The sequence below is a fragment of the Haliotis cracherodii genome, unplaced genomic scaffold, assembly GCF_022045235.1.
Source record: "Haliotis cracherodii isolate W230 unplaced genomic scaffold, xgHalCrac1.p SCAF_2, whole genome shotgun sequence".
Lineage (NCBI taxonomy): Eukaryota > Metazoa > Mollusca > Gastropoda > Lepetellida > Haliotidae > Haliotis > Haliotis cracherodii.
In genome coordinates, this window is record NW_027266275.1 from 54,671,188 (window position 1) to 54,685,513 (window position 14,326).

General features: G+C 40.9%; 1 protein-coding gene across 2 annotated transcripts in view; it reads right to left on the minus strand.

Annotated features, from left to right (window-relative positions):
- The window catches only part of LOC139468252 (uncharacterized), a 31,749-nt gene extending 25,155 nt beyond the window's left edge, over positions 1–6,594 (minus strand). Inside the window, exon 1 of one of the 2 annotated variants that reach the window (XM_071250096.1) lies at positions 6,371–6,594. In XM_071250096.1, the coding sequence (XP_071106197.1) occupies positions 6,371–6,481 (111 nt within the window). In that variant the 5' untranslated portion in view covers positions 6,482–6,594. The remainder of the gene's footprint in view (positions 1–6,370) is intronic. The other variant, XM_071250097.1, reaches the window with a different exon arrangement.
- Between the last annotated feature and the right edge of the window lie 7,732 nt (positions 6,595–14,326).

The following is a 14,326-nucleotide window of genomic DNA, read 5'->3' on the forward strand; positions in this document are numbered from 1 at the left end:
CTAATGGAAATCTGTCACGCATCTAGTGAAGTGGGGCAGCTATGGTTACCTTGTTTAACGTAAGGGTCGACTAACATCTAGTTTCTGAATTGATGTTTTTTTTACAAACATAACAGTTGTTAATTATTTCAATAAAATATATTAAAAAGGAGCCCTGGTGTTCAATTCATTTTCATTTAAACTGCAGTAATCTAGACTCGCTCACGGGTATAGCCTTGCATGGACTCCATGACCGACTAGGTACACGGACATCTCGCAATACTATATTGTATGGAAGTTACGCTATGGTGCAGTGGGGTTTAATAACCACCCAGGCTTGTCTCTTTTGCGCTGGGGACAGAAGAGGTCACCAGTACCTGAAGTTTCTGCCCCTTTCGGAATTGCGAGACAGAATGGCTAACCAATACCCCACGTTCGACTCCCTGGGGGAATTTTGTGACAGAATAGGTCCCCTGCACACCATGAACAGAATAGGTCTCCATTACAGTGATTTATCTCAACGATGACCAATATGGCCGAAGATTGAATACGAAATTAAACACAACCGTTTTGTCTTTGAATGTGTCCTGAAAATTTGATACCTCAATAGCAGAGCGACAGGAGTGCCAGATAATGGCTTTCATTACCTTGGTATTTGTCAAATAGTAATTTGTACACAGTAACATCCTAAGAACTTCAATCGCAGCTCTCGTCACGATATGGCTGAAATATTGCCGATGTGACGTTAAATTTAAACTCACTCACTCCAACGCAGCCATGTCATTGTCCGACAGTGTGTGGTTCCGTATGGTTTCCACTTCACCAACATGTGGTAAGACATGCCACTACTCCACATCTTCCCAGCGACAATGCACAGGCTTTCCGATGACCTTGGTATCCTATTTCCGAAGTAGGTCAAGTCGGTTTAGTAGTACATGGAATTAGTTAGAACATCCAACCCACATATACAGTATACAACCATATATACGTGTATACGGGCAAAGACAATCAAATGGCAGGAACTCAGGTGTGTGGCTGGAGAGGTGATAAGAGAATATCGTTACCGTCACACTGGTCGCAGGTGGCGATTCTGTAGAATAGGTCACTTGTATTTATTTGTTTGTTTGTTGTTTAACACCGCACCAATATGACGATGTTCTGTAAACAATCCAGTGATTGACATCATGAGCATCGATCTACGCAATTGGGATACGATGACATGCATCAACCAAGTCAACGAGCCCTACCATCCGAACCCGTTAGTCGCCTCTTACGACAAGCAAAGTCGCCTTTTACGGCAAGCATGGGCTGCTGAAGACCTGTTGTGCCCCGGATCTTCACGGGTCAGGTCCCTTGTAGTCCTGTGTGTCTTCAGTAGCGGCTGAAAGAGATTCGGATGGCCGGGTACCGTGATGGCATAGATCGTAGCTCATGCTTTCAGACTCTGATTCAGACTCGATTATTTACAGGCCGGGTGATATGACGGGATTATTGCTGACTGCGGCGTTAAACAACATTCAGTTATACTGTTATTTATCGCCGCTCATCGTATTCAAGAGAATAACCTGTACCTTTGCAAAACGCACAGATTAAAGCATTACTACAATACTAAGTATTCCGTGTATGATCGAGCCATTTTTCATCATCTTTATGGTCACCCACGTACTTTACATATTCAGCTACCATTGTGGACAACTGATACACAGCCAAGCCCCTTATTACTGGCAGTATCTAAACATCTGATAGTCTTCAAAGACCGAAGCACGGATAGGGCGCTGACAATCCTAGTAACATAATCAGAACAAAGCGAGATTCGAACTCACGATGGTAGGTTTCTGGCACACCTAAGGGAGGCAACTCTGCAAAGCGCATCTTAGGGCCACTGGTGCTCCCATAGAGTATGACGTCTCACCACGTGTCGCTACAATGGTAAACATTCGGAACCACACGCTGTGGGACGGCCACGTGACTGCGTTTGAAGTTCGTAGAATGTTATTACGTACAAATTACTATTTGACAAAGACTAAGGTGATGAAAGCCATTCTCGGACGCATCTGTCACTCCTGCCGCTTCTGTTATTGAGGTCTCAAATTTTCAGGACACCTTCAAAGAAAAAATGCTTTTATTCAATTTCGTAGGAAATAACCTTCGGCCATATTGTTCATCGTTGGGATAAATCACGAGAGGTTTAATTTCAACATGGTATTGATTGGGTAAAGTTTGTGTCCGGCCGATGATACATAGTGTGTTTTGCAGCCGCTGTAAATGTGATGCACGAGCAATTGAAAAATCACTAACTCACATCTGCACAGTGTGTACTCTCGAATTAACTGTTATTTTCTAGTTCTATTTATAAAGGAATGAATGGTGCGTAACAATGCTATTTTGTACGAAGCATTTAAAGCATTTAATATCGGATCTGTCTTGACCGGTAAATGATTGAAATTATTTCCTTTGAGATTTATCTTAATGATTAAAATTATTTCCATCGATATGCATGTCAGTACTGATGGGTTTCAACGACTTGCTGCATGTTAGACTCTAGAAGTTCCAAAAAACATCCTTTAGTTTAACTACTGTTAACATCAACTTAATCCTGCCATAAGTCCATATCTTTTAGATGTCTTGAAGCAGTGACTTAAAACATATTTTGTTTCCAACACAAAAAATGTCTACCTCAATGACCCCCAAAACACAGAGAGAGAGAGAGAGAGAGAGAGAGAGAGAGAGAGAGAGAGAGAGAGAGAGAGAGAGAGAGAGAGAGAGAGAGAGAGAGAGAGAGAGAGAGACAACAATCCATCATTTAAACACGTACATCAAGTGAGTGAATAACCTTGTCCTTCGTATGACTTGTTAGAGGTTCATTGTCCCGGAACGCAACAAACATACTGCGATTTTTGGCTCCAGTTTCAGGACGGAAACGCCGACAGTAACAACCATCTACACTGCTCCGGTAACTACAACGACGTCGACTACCGTGAATGACAGCGTCATCAGTGTCACGACGTCGCTCGCAGAAGGCTTATGGCAATATGAGGCTTTGGTAATTACCTCCTGTGGGAGAGCATGTTCTTCGGCAATTAGGTATCGCTGATTCTACAGATAGTTTCAAGCAAATGGCTGGAGAACAATGCCCTTGTCAGATGTACTTAATGTGTTTGTGAGTGACTATTTGAGAAAGTGTTCTTCTACGCATCAATATTTCAAATATACCACGACAGACCATAAATAATCAAGTCTTGACAACTTATACCAGTGGTTGATATCATGGACAACAATCCACAACGACAGGGCGCGATTGCGCAGTCCACCTAATTGGCCGGTTATTGGGGGCCTATTCTGACATTGAAAGCCCACTTGGGTACGAACACACACAATTCGATTGGTAAGACATGAATGTTAAATTTCCTATGTCTGATGTGAATGTATTTAGAACCCGTGAAGGTCAGTGTTAGAATAGGCCTTCAGCAGCCCATACTTGCCGTAAAAGGCGACTATGCTTGTCGTAAGAGGCGACTAACAGGTTCGGGTGATCAGGCTCGCTGACTTGATTGATGCATGTCATCGTATCCCAATTGCGTGGATCGATGCACATACTGTGCTTGGTACATACTCGATTCTTTAAAGACCACCGTCACATAGCTGTAATATTGTTGAGTGCGGCGTTAAACAACAAACAAACAAATACTCTAATCTTACGTAACGCATGTCAACAATATGACGGCGACAACCTTTAATGGCTATTAACATTCGCTACACATTCTGTTTGTTTCAACAAATATTTTGCTTTCCATTCGTTCTCAAGAAAGTGTTGTCAAATACAAGTGACAAAACGTGTCGACACACAACAAACACGATATTTCAACATGTTATTCCAACCCCACAATAGCATGAATCGTTCTGTGTTAAATGTCACCAGTTTTGTCAAAGGAAAACACCCCTTCCCGTCCTATAATGTAGGCATTGCATGGGGCATTCAGCAAGAAATAACGGTGAACATGTTACTTGCGTATGAGCCACGTAGACACTCGAGCAAGTAGAAGTACATACCGGAAGTATATTAGTTAACAGTAAAATATGTAAAACAAGGGTTCAGAGGTATGTATACAATCCTAAACAAAGGCGTGGGTGAGTGACATTTATCAACAGAAAGCGGTGTAAGCGAGGTGAATATTCCTCACTGACATACAGTTAAACCACGAATATCCCCTATCGTGATGTATCGTTCATGGCGATGAAACTTGATGGTCTGCTTTAACAATGACACTCGGATATCGTGAACACTCGGATATCGCGAACTTCGGATATCGCGAACTTCGGATACCTCGAAATGTAGTTGATGGTCGGAAGAGGTAGAGGTAACGAATTTTATTATTTTTGCAAACAATACTAACGATTATTCAAGTAAGTCGTTGGAATTTCATAAGAAAATTCAAGTAAGGAAATCTCTGTAGTGTTCATACATAGGAATTATAAATACTATTGCGGCTAAATAGTAAGAGACGTCACTTTGAAATGCAATAAAGTAGCGATAGCTCTAGTATTAATCCCAACCAACCTACCATTTTTATTAAAAAACATTAAAAATAGCAAATTTCAACTAATTAAGCACATCCAGTCACTACATTTTCAAAGCGGTCGTACGTTAAAAATGAAGACGATGACCTCCACACGTACAAATACGTTACTTGACCTACACACAGGTCGAAATATAATGAACGCTTGAGGCGAGGCGTGGCGAGGTGAAATGAGGATTAACGTCGCGTACAGATTACTGTGCTTTTATAGCGACCGTGCATGCACATGTGTGTGTGGCGGCTTGTTCTGGTCCGGTTTTATAGTGCCAGCCCACTGAGATACCATGCCCCAGTTTAACATGAATATCCCACTCAGACACATTATACCAGTCGTCCTTGTTTCGTTTCCTTTATACCGAGTGCCAGACAGGGTAGCACTTTTCAAAGTCTATTGGTAAGACGCGGCCCGGGGATCGAACCACTGACTTTTTGTTCTCCAGACAGACGCTCTATCCACCACACCACAGAGGCGATCAATGAACACTTTAAAATTAACAGTCATGAAAAAATCTAATCGGATATACAGGCATCGTTTACATTTCTACATGAATGCATTTTTTACATAATCCCCAACAAACAGATGTCACAAAGGTGTCTATAATCCCAGTGTTCATCAACAAATATAGAAGCAAACATAAACCGTCGCCATCATCGCGACTGGTCAAGATTATGGTAACTACGGCAACTGAATTGTTACTTAAACATGTGTATAAGCACTCGAACTTAAACCTAATTACTACCACTCACAAAGTGGAGCTGGAATGTTAATAATTCAAAGAAGTATTTCTAACCAGCACTATTGTTAGTTTGTCACACGGTCCAGTAAGCCAGGATCTGGTTGGGAAGGTGTAAACATTCAGAGAACGGCATACGGCGGTCTGATAAACACCATATGTATATATACAATGTTGGACGTGGTAAAAACACAAGCAGACACGCTCCTTGCTGGGTAATTAACTCAAGGAGAACAGGCAAATGGATGTACGGTAATTTTTGATTACTTGACCTTCATCGTGGCAAGAAGCCACGATGCTAGAAGGAACCAGGCAACTACAGGAATTAAGCATTAATCCCATACAACATGCATCGCTAGTGAAGATTCAGAGCGGATTCAGATTCCCAGGCCGACGTTAGAATGTTAATCTTGTAATATTCACCGATGTCAATCGGAAGACACGTGGCATGGGCTCATATAGAAGTCCAATCATTGGTATGCGGACAATGATCTTTAATCAGAAACTGAGAAATTATGTGATGTCCTTTCTTGATTAGTTTTCGCGAGGTAACACTTTTTAGGAAAGGTTTGTTTTTCTATCGCAATAACGCAAATACTATTGCCTGTCCTGTTAAAGTCATCAGCTGTGAATGTAATTATTTCCGAACCTGCTCGTTGTGTTTGTTTCAAGAAGGCTCAATCTTGCAGTATTGACACGCGTCATCAAATTGCCATTACATGAATGAGTACCATGTCAATAGCGTCGGCAGTTTAACACATGTACAAGCCCTGTAATGGAGAACAGCCATGGTTCTATGATGACTCGATATTGAAATGCTATGTGTAGCAATAATAGCTAATATGACTTATGAATACGTTATTATACAATTAACGCCTTTTGATACTGACTATTTCCTGCTCTGCATCCGATACCATATTTCAACATCGCCACGTGTCTGCATCAATATAGGAACTTTGTGCTGGGCTAATGGTTTCTGCTATGAAATATTAGTAATAATAAGATAAATAGGCAATAAAAGAAACAAAACATCATCAACATTTTGATGCGGCGGTTAAGATGAAAGAAAAATCCTCTTACCTTTTCCCTAACGGGTATAGGTGTGACCGGACGTGTCAAAGCTGCTAGGGCAGTCACTAGTATGACTACCCACCCCTCCATTGTCCCGTAGTGTGTTTTAGTTACCCACATATTGAGAGACCCCGCACGGGAAAGAGAAACTACAGGTCCCCGTAGCGATGCGCTGTTTAAGTAGAGCCTTCGCGTCTGTGTGATGGTGCTCACCTCGTGACGTGAACGATGAGGGCGGGAGGGAGAGAGGGATGAAGAGGGGTAATGCTCCACACCAGGAACCAGGTCAGGTCAGCAAAGAGCTTCACACAACCAGCCAATCTTGGACTCCTCTGTGGCATGTTCAAGCGATTCTTACAAATCATCGTTGATGTAATAATGAGCCTTTTAACCGCTTGCGCGTGTGCTGAGTCAGATTGTTTTGTAGAGGTTGGGGGAAAGAGAATTGAATCTTGTTTTCTCTTACATTTTTTGAATTATTTCAAACTTGGAGGTATTGACAGTCAGGTTAACGTTGAACAAACCTTTTCACGCTTGGACAAATTCGTACTATTGCCTAAACTACAGTTTGGTTTAACCATAATGCACGGAATTTGCTTCAAGGTTCAATGTTTGAACGAAATATTAAAATAATATATAAATGATAATTAAATAATGAATCTGTATTAAAGGAAATGAATTTACTTGCCCGACCCATATGTATTATTATTAAATTGTTACCAAGTTATTGAAATGCATCGACAGCGTTCACAATAAACTTCCATCATTACACTGCTGTGGTTACTTACTGTCGAGCTAAGAGATGTAAACTGCCGGAAAAAAGAAAGTAAGCACTTGAAAACCCAAAAATTACAAACGTTATCAAAAGGGTATTATGCTGAAAACACTTAAACTTAAGGTCCAAAACACAACTTTGATACCCGTATCAAATACATCACCATCGAATAACATTTCTCGTTTGTTTCATTTTTATCCACTATCAACCATGAGTGTATAATATTCTAACATGGGTGTATACTTTTGCCCCGCAGTGTAGTATAATGGATGCATTTATCATAATATCGATAATATATTTTAATGCAGTAATGTAATTAATACAATTCATCAAAAACAAAACATGAATGTTTTCCCTGTGTATTCAAATTATACACATCTTCGTCAATTGAAAAAAGGAAGTGATGGTCGGCAGTATTCCATTCGTTAATGATTTGATGATGAAATAGTTTAAAAAGTCGGTATTTTTATTGGAATGTTAATTTGAAAAACGGCTGACATGCCTGATTTATTCCAATAATGTGGCAACTGAAAGCAGAACAACAAACACTCTCAACATGATCAACATTTTAATAAAGGCAATTTTATTTTTTTATGTGTAGTTCCAACTGCAAGATGTCCTCATCACTGACAATTTGCATCTTAGGAGTGAATGACTGAATCTTGCTGTAAGTCCCAGTCAGCAATGTTCCAGCAATGTCAGAAAAGGCATGACAATACTCGAGAGTGGGCCTGGCAAACCAGTGACAGCCGGTCAGCCAGGTCACACAATTTCATCACAGGCTCCATATAATTTCTTTGTTAGTTTGTTGTTTAACGCTGCACTCAGCAATATTCCAGCTATATGACGGCGGTCTGTAGATAATTTAAGTCTGGTCAAGACAATCCAGTGATTGACATCGTGAGCATCGATCCACACAATTGGGATACGATGACGTGAATCAGCTGCCCCATCCCAACCCACCTCCCACCCAACTCCCCCATGTGACATTTTCCCATTTGATACTCTTCAAGGAGGCGTTAACTCACTCACACACTCACTCTCTCACTCACTCACTCACTCACAATGTGTTACAGCTTGTTATATCAAAGCAACCCATCCCCAGTCTTTGCTAAACGATTACAGTAAATGTTATTGATGTACTTATAATACATATACACTTAAGCATAAGTATCATATGTGGAAAAGCTAAGGCGGGAAGGGTGCAAGGAGGGGTATCAACCCGAATCTCGGTCGACTGCGATTCGTTTGGGCGTAAGATACATTTAATGGACACAGTCCTATACAGACACGATCTTCATCCTCACATACTGATGTACACAAGCCCCTCATCATCATCAGACATAGTTGCAAGTGATACGAACATCACGCGTCAAAAAGACACGTGTTATGTACACGTATACGTCATTGCCCCAACCGCACTTACACAATAAGAGATTGTTTAGCATGGTGTACCACATGGCCAAGATGCTTGCGCTGTGCCAAATACTCTACTTCCATGTATGAGTGAACATGTCGGTGTGGCCCTCGCTAATTTGAACCTACTTGTTTTCATAACACCAGCACGTTCACTTTGGCATGTTATAATGGAACGTTCAGAGATTGACGCTTATCAATTTATATGACGCACTGGTAACTGTACGAAATGAGTGGTGTTGTACAAAGCGATCTTAGCGCTAAGGTGGTCGTAACTCTCATACCTTAACATAGACTTAGACACTCGTAGCGCTAAGGTCGTTTTGTTCAACCGCACCTAGAACGTTCGTCTCTGGCGATGCGGAGTTGTGTCCCTTTGGAACAAAATCAACCAGTTGAGGGGTTCTAATCCCAAATTCTCCCGATAACCTTTCTCTTGCATTCCACAACAGTAGTAAACGTCAACGACCTGCCTCACTATAGGCTTTCTTCCCGTATTATAATGTACCTGGGTTACCGTATGTTTGTCGTACGAGTCGACTTTAGGTATTGGAGGGTCACCCTCGATGGCTTGGTTTATAGTGTCAATGTACCCAAACCACGTGGGTCGCTGCTCATAATATCAATCTCTGGTTTGTCTGGTCCAGACCCGATAATCTACTTGCAGCGGCCATAAAGCTGGGATACTGCTGCCAGTGGCGTTAAAAAAAAGATATCACGCCGAGCCATAACAGAACTACTGCTTAGAGCAGTGTTAAACCCAAATCTTTTCTCACTGTAAATTTCCATTTAGATTAAGACATCCTGTATCTTTTTACAAGCACATAATTCAAGTAAATCAAGTTTATTGAGTTAATAATGTGTTCACCTGTGTTTAAAACGAAACCTAACTTTGTTAAGTATCGATTTTTCTTGTTGCGATACGAATTATAGCTAGAATTATCGCCGGAACAGACCAGTACACCAGACGTAATCACAACGGTGCCCGAGGGGACGCTGTATGGACCGATTGTTATGGTGGCTGATTTGTGCCATTCCCATCTTCGCATTCTATTGCGAAGGCGGAGACGCGAATGTGCGATGCGAACATTCGATGTTATATTACATCGTATCTTCGCGTCATCGCGCGTCATCTTCGGTTTTCGTATCGCATCTTCGCGTCTTCTTCGCAAGAGAACGCAAAGATGCAAAATGGCAGAAACCAGCCACCATAGCTTGTAGATCTAGTTACATCAACAGCTTTTTATGAATACGTGTCGCTTATGGGACAGTAATCCCTTTTCCACGATGGATATGCTATGCAGTTTCAGTGGCGACTGACGTAGATTGATAATGGACCGACTGATAGTTTACAGTGGATTGTGGTAGCGATGGTGTTTTGACTTGTTTTTTCTAATTAATCATATTGACGTTTCTGGTCGATTGACTTTCTAAATCGTAGAATAAACACTAGATGACGATTATATCTTCTAAACGGTGATACACGCGTGTGTTTTTTTAGAATCAATTATTCAAATAACTGACAGACCATCGAGCAAACCATGTATTTGATACATGCGTTTTGTACATTCACACGGTCCCAGCTTTGATAAGAGAATATCCACTTAAAATAAGAACACAAATGTAATCCACGTATTGGTCGTGTGACGTGACATTTTTGACATATTTGACAGAGCTCCCTTCTTGTTCACCACAGTTGAGTTTCGGTTCACGGCAAGAACAGATTGAATTTCATGGAAATAAATCGTTAAAATGTTTTTAACTCCTCGACAAAACCCCTGATGTAACACTTCCTTGACTTGCTGTTATGAATGTATGTTATTTGTTATAACCTAGAACTGCATCTCGTTTTTAGATTGTGTATACCTAAAGGTGATTCGTTTGTTTCTTGTTTAACGCCGCACTCAGGAATATTACAGCTACATGACGGCGGTCCGCAAATAATCGAGTCAGGACAACACAATCCAGTGATAGATATCATGAGCATCGATCCACGCGATTGGGATTTGATGACATGCATCAACCAAGTCAGCGAGCCTGACCACCTCATCCCGTTAGTCGCCTCTAACGACAAGCATAGTCACCTGTTACGGCAAGCATGGGTTGCTGAAGACCTATTCTACCCCGGATCTTCACGGGTCAGGTCCCGCGTGTCTTTAGTAGCGACTGAAAGAGGATCGAATGGCCAGGTACCCCGATGGCTAAGATCGTAGCTCATGTTTTCAGTCACTGGTTCTCTGATTCAGACTCGATTGTTTACAGGCCGGGTGTTTGACTGGATTACTGCTGACTGCGGCGTTAAACAACATTCTGTTATACTGTTATTTATCGCCGCTCATCGTAGTCAAGAGTAAAACGTGAACTATTAATTATTAGTATTAAAGACCTATTCTAATCTTCGCGGATTTACCTGAAGGTGAGTTTAACGGGGTTCCTGTGTATATATATTCAATCCTCTAGATGTGATTGGTATGTAACGAATAGTGCGGGCCTCGACATGGTTTTGCGAGTAGCTCACTATGGATATAAAAAAGCGTTCGTTGCAACCACGTTTTACTGTAATGTTACAGAGAGAGTGCGTTTTCACTTCCAGGGCTGATCGCAACAACACGACCGACGGCGCTTCACGAGGCCAACATATATTTAACTGTACAGTTGGGCGGCATTCCGCGTAATGAAAGCAAGGAGCAGTAATTACCTTAATGAGGGGGTCGGGGAGGGAGGGAGAAGTTGTTCTAACACTCTCATCCCACATAAGTCTCGTGCGATTGGTCTATCACGTGACGCAGGCTCCCAAGCTCCTCTCGTGAAAACATCATGACATAGATTCATGTAGATAGAAGTGTGTTTTGTTCACCAGCCGGATGGGTTATATGAAGGGATGCGCCTTCTGTTTCAACTTAACATACACAAATGTTATAACATTTACACGAATGGATCCAGTTTTAAAAACGTTATATTTAAAAAAAATGCTATAACATTTACACAAATGGATCCAATTTTAAAAAACGTTATATTTACAAAAATGTTGTAACATTTACGCGAATGGATCCAGTTTTAAAAACGTTATATTTACAAAAATGCTATAACATTTACACAAATGGAACCAATTTTAAAAAACCCGTTATATTTACAAAAATGCTATTACATTTACACGAATGGATCCAATTTTTAAAAAAACGTTATATTTACAAAAATGTTATAACATTTACATTTGTTATTCTCTTTAATCAGAAATTTTAGCAAAGAGTTTACATCATACAACTGACGCGTGTCATCATGGTGTTTTTTATTCGGTGCATGTGACCTTAGATCGACACTGAAGGAAACGTGACTTGTAATTGTTTAAAAACTTTAAGGCTTTAAGAAAGGTAGTGAACACAGTCACTATTGAAAATACCCAACTCATTTGAAAAAGAAAAACCAGCTATCTATACAATTTAAAATTACACTCTTCACCAGTCAACTTTATTAGACAGCCTGTCAACATTGCGATCGTGCCATTGCTCCATTTAGAGTTTTTTACAAACGTTTCATGTTGTTTTATACACTTCTGAATATGACATGGAGCGGCAAGGTTCTACTGCCAACTTTTTAACATTGCCAGTTGACATGCTAACGACAGTCTAGCTTGAAACAAGGTTTGCGGCGATGTACAAAAACACTCGCGTCGTTCCCGATAGGTTTCACGTCATTGACTGACATGAGGGATAGACTCTTTCGGGTTTGATCTCAACCCCCGGGCTAGCTTGATGCCTGATGCGGGGCTGTAAATACCTTCATTGCTGACTTGTTGGATGAGGATGGAGAGCAAATACCATTGTTAGCGCCAATCAAGTTACAACTAATATAAATAGGCAGCACTACAATTGGCATCGTTGATGGATGCCGGAGTACGTAAAGTCACAACATCCCCTTCACGGAATTAAGCTCATTGTTTAAATGTCAATTATTTTCTCGACCGACTTACAGTATTGTCGCTTGTGTGTCTAAACGTTAAGGTTGATGATACACAGTCTTGGTAACGTTTTAAGGTGTTTTGACGTGGGTGCCCAGGGTGACGAATGGAAACTTTTACTATTTTTATATTTTTTTTCCGTAATGTTTTATTCACAATTCTATTTTCATTATATTGATTATCTGATACGATAAGTCCAACTAGGTTAAAGTTACTGTATGCGACAAGGCGAAGTAGGCAACGTTCTAATGTTCTTGAAACGTTTTGAAAATACAAATCCGCCAATCCACCAGTGTTACACGTGGTCATTGATATATGATTATGGCAATATATCTCACAAACAGGCTTAGTGACAGTTCACCTTAACACGACGGCTTCTAAATAACCGAGCCTTGTTCGACAAACCGGCTAATCAACGCCCAGTTTACCACGACACAATATGCCAAGTCAGCGAGTCTGACCACCCGATCTCCACCGAAGTGGGCTCTTGCAATAGGCACAAGTTGATTGTGTTTGTATGTTTGTTGTTTAACTCAACACCCGGCAATATCCCATCTATGTGACGGCGGTCTGTAAATAATCGTGTCAGGACTAAAGTACTGTCGGAAATGCTAAAAAAATGCTTTTCTGGCTTCATTTAATAAATACGAGTCATAGGGCTATAAAAAGAGCATATATCAAAATAACGCGAATTGCCCTAATTTAGCATGTCCTAACTGATACTGTGATTACCCTTAAAATGTACTTTTACAGGTAAAATGATGATAAACCATGAAAATACTCGTGTGTTGTCATGCTTGTATGAAATGGCCTATAACCTGAGGTAATTACCTAACACCTGTCCCGAGGTGATGACCTCACACAGTCCCGTGGGTATCTTCCTAAAACGTAGACCTGCCAAAACGCAGACCCGTTAAAACAACACTCGTTATAGCTGGTTGCATCAGTAAGTAGTACCCTGTACCCTTGATTAAGTAAAATGGTATCACCCATGTAACAAGAAAGAAAGCTGGGTATATTTCACAATTTTGTATTCAAATGTTATTTCATTGTCATTTATGATTATCAGTCATTTTCACTTGTTTATCATCAGTGGACCAACTGCATCCAGGTACTGAAGGGGTGTCTTTTCACGGCGATGAAGCTGTTCCTTGAGTCGGACAAGGCGATGTTCTTTCTCTCTGTAGACAACCTTCCTGGGTGGCGGTGCTGCTCCAAATTGCATCTGCGCTAGTTTCGCTCTCTCCGAAATTCTACCTTCTGGATCAGTTCGATAAATTGCATTTTGGAGGTCTACGTTATGGGAGGGAACCGTCCCGTGCATTCTCCCAGGTGCAAATGTCACCCGAGTTGGGGGTGGTCTCAAAATATTGCTGTTATTGTACTTAATTGACATGTGTTGATGAGGTAGCAATTTAGGATATGTACTGCATTATATTTGCTTGGAAACATGATGGACTAGTTAAGAGCTATGAAACGGGATGAGTATTGGAAGGTTGCGGGTGTGGAATTCAGAAGTATTTGTTGTTCTGCAGATGGTTTCTTGAGGTACCATTTACCTCCGCTGATGACGTAAATGAATCTGTACTTTTGAATGTTGTGTTATGTCTTGCCACGAACCCGTTACACATAGCCAAGATAGACACAACAGGGTTGAGCTCACAATGTCTGACTGGCGTACCTAAGACAACGTTACCGTGTTGTGCCGCCAGCACATATGTCTTGTACTTTACTGGTTTCTTATTCAGCCGAATTTTCTCCATGAGTTGAAGTTTCGTTTCATATGGTCTGAAGTCGACCAATGTCATATATTCCT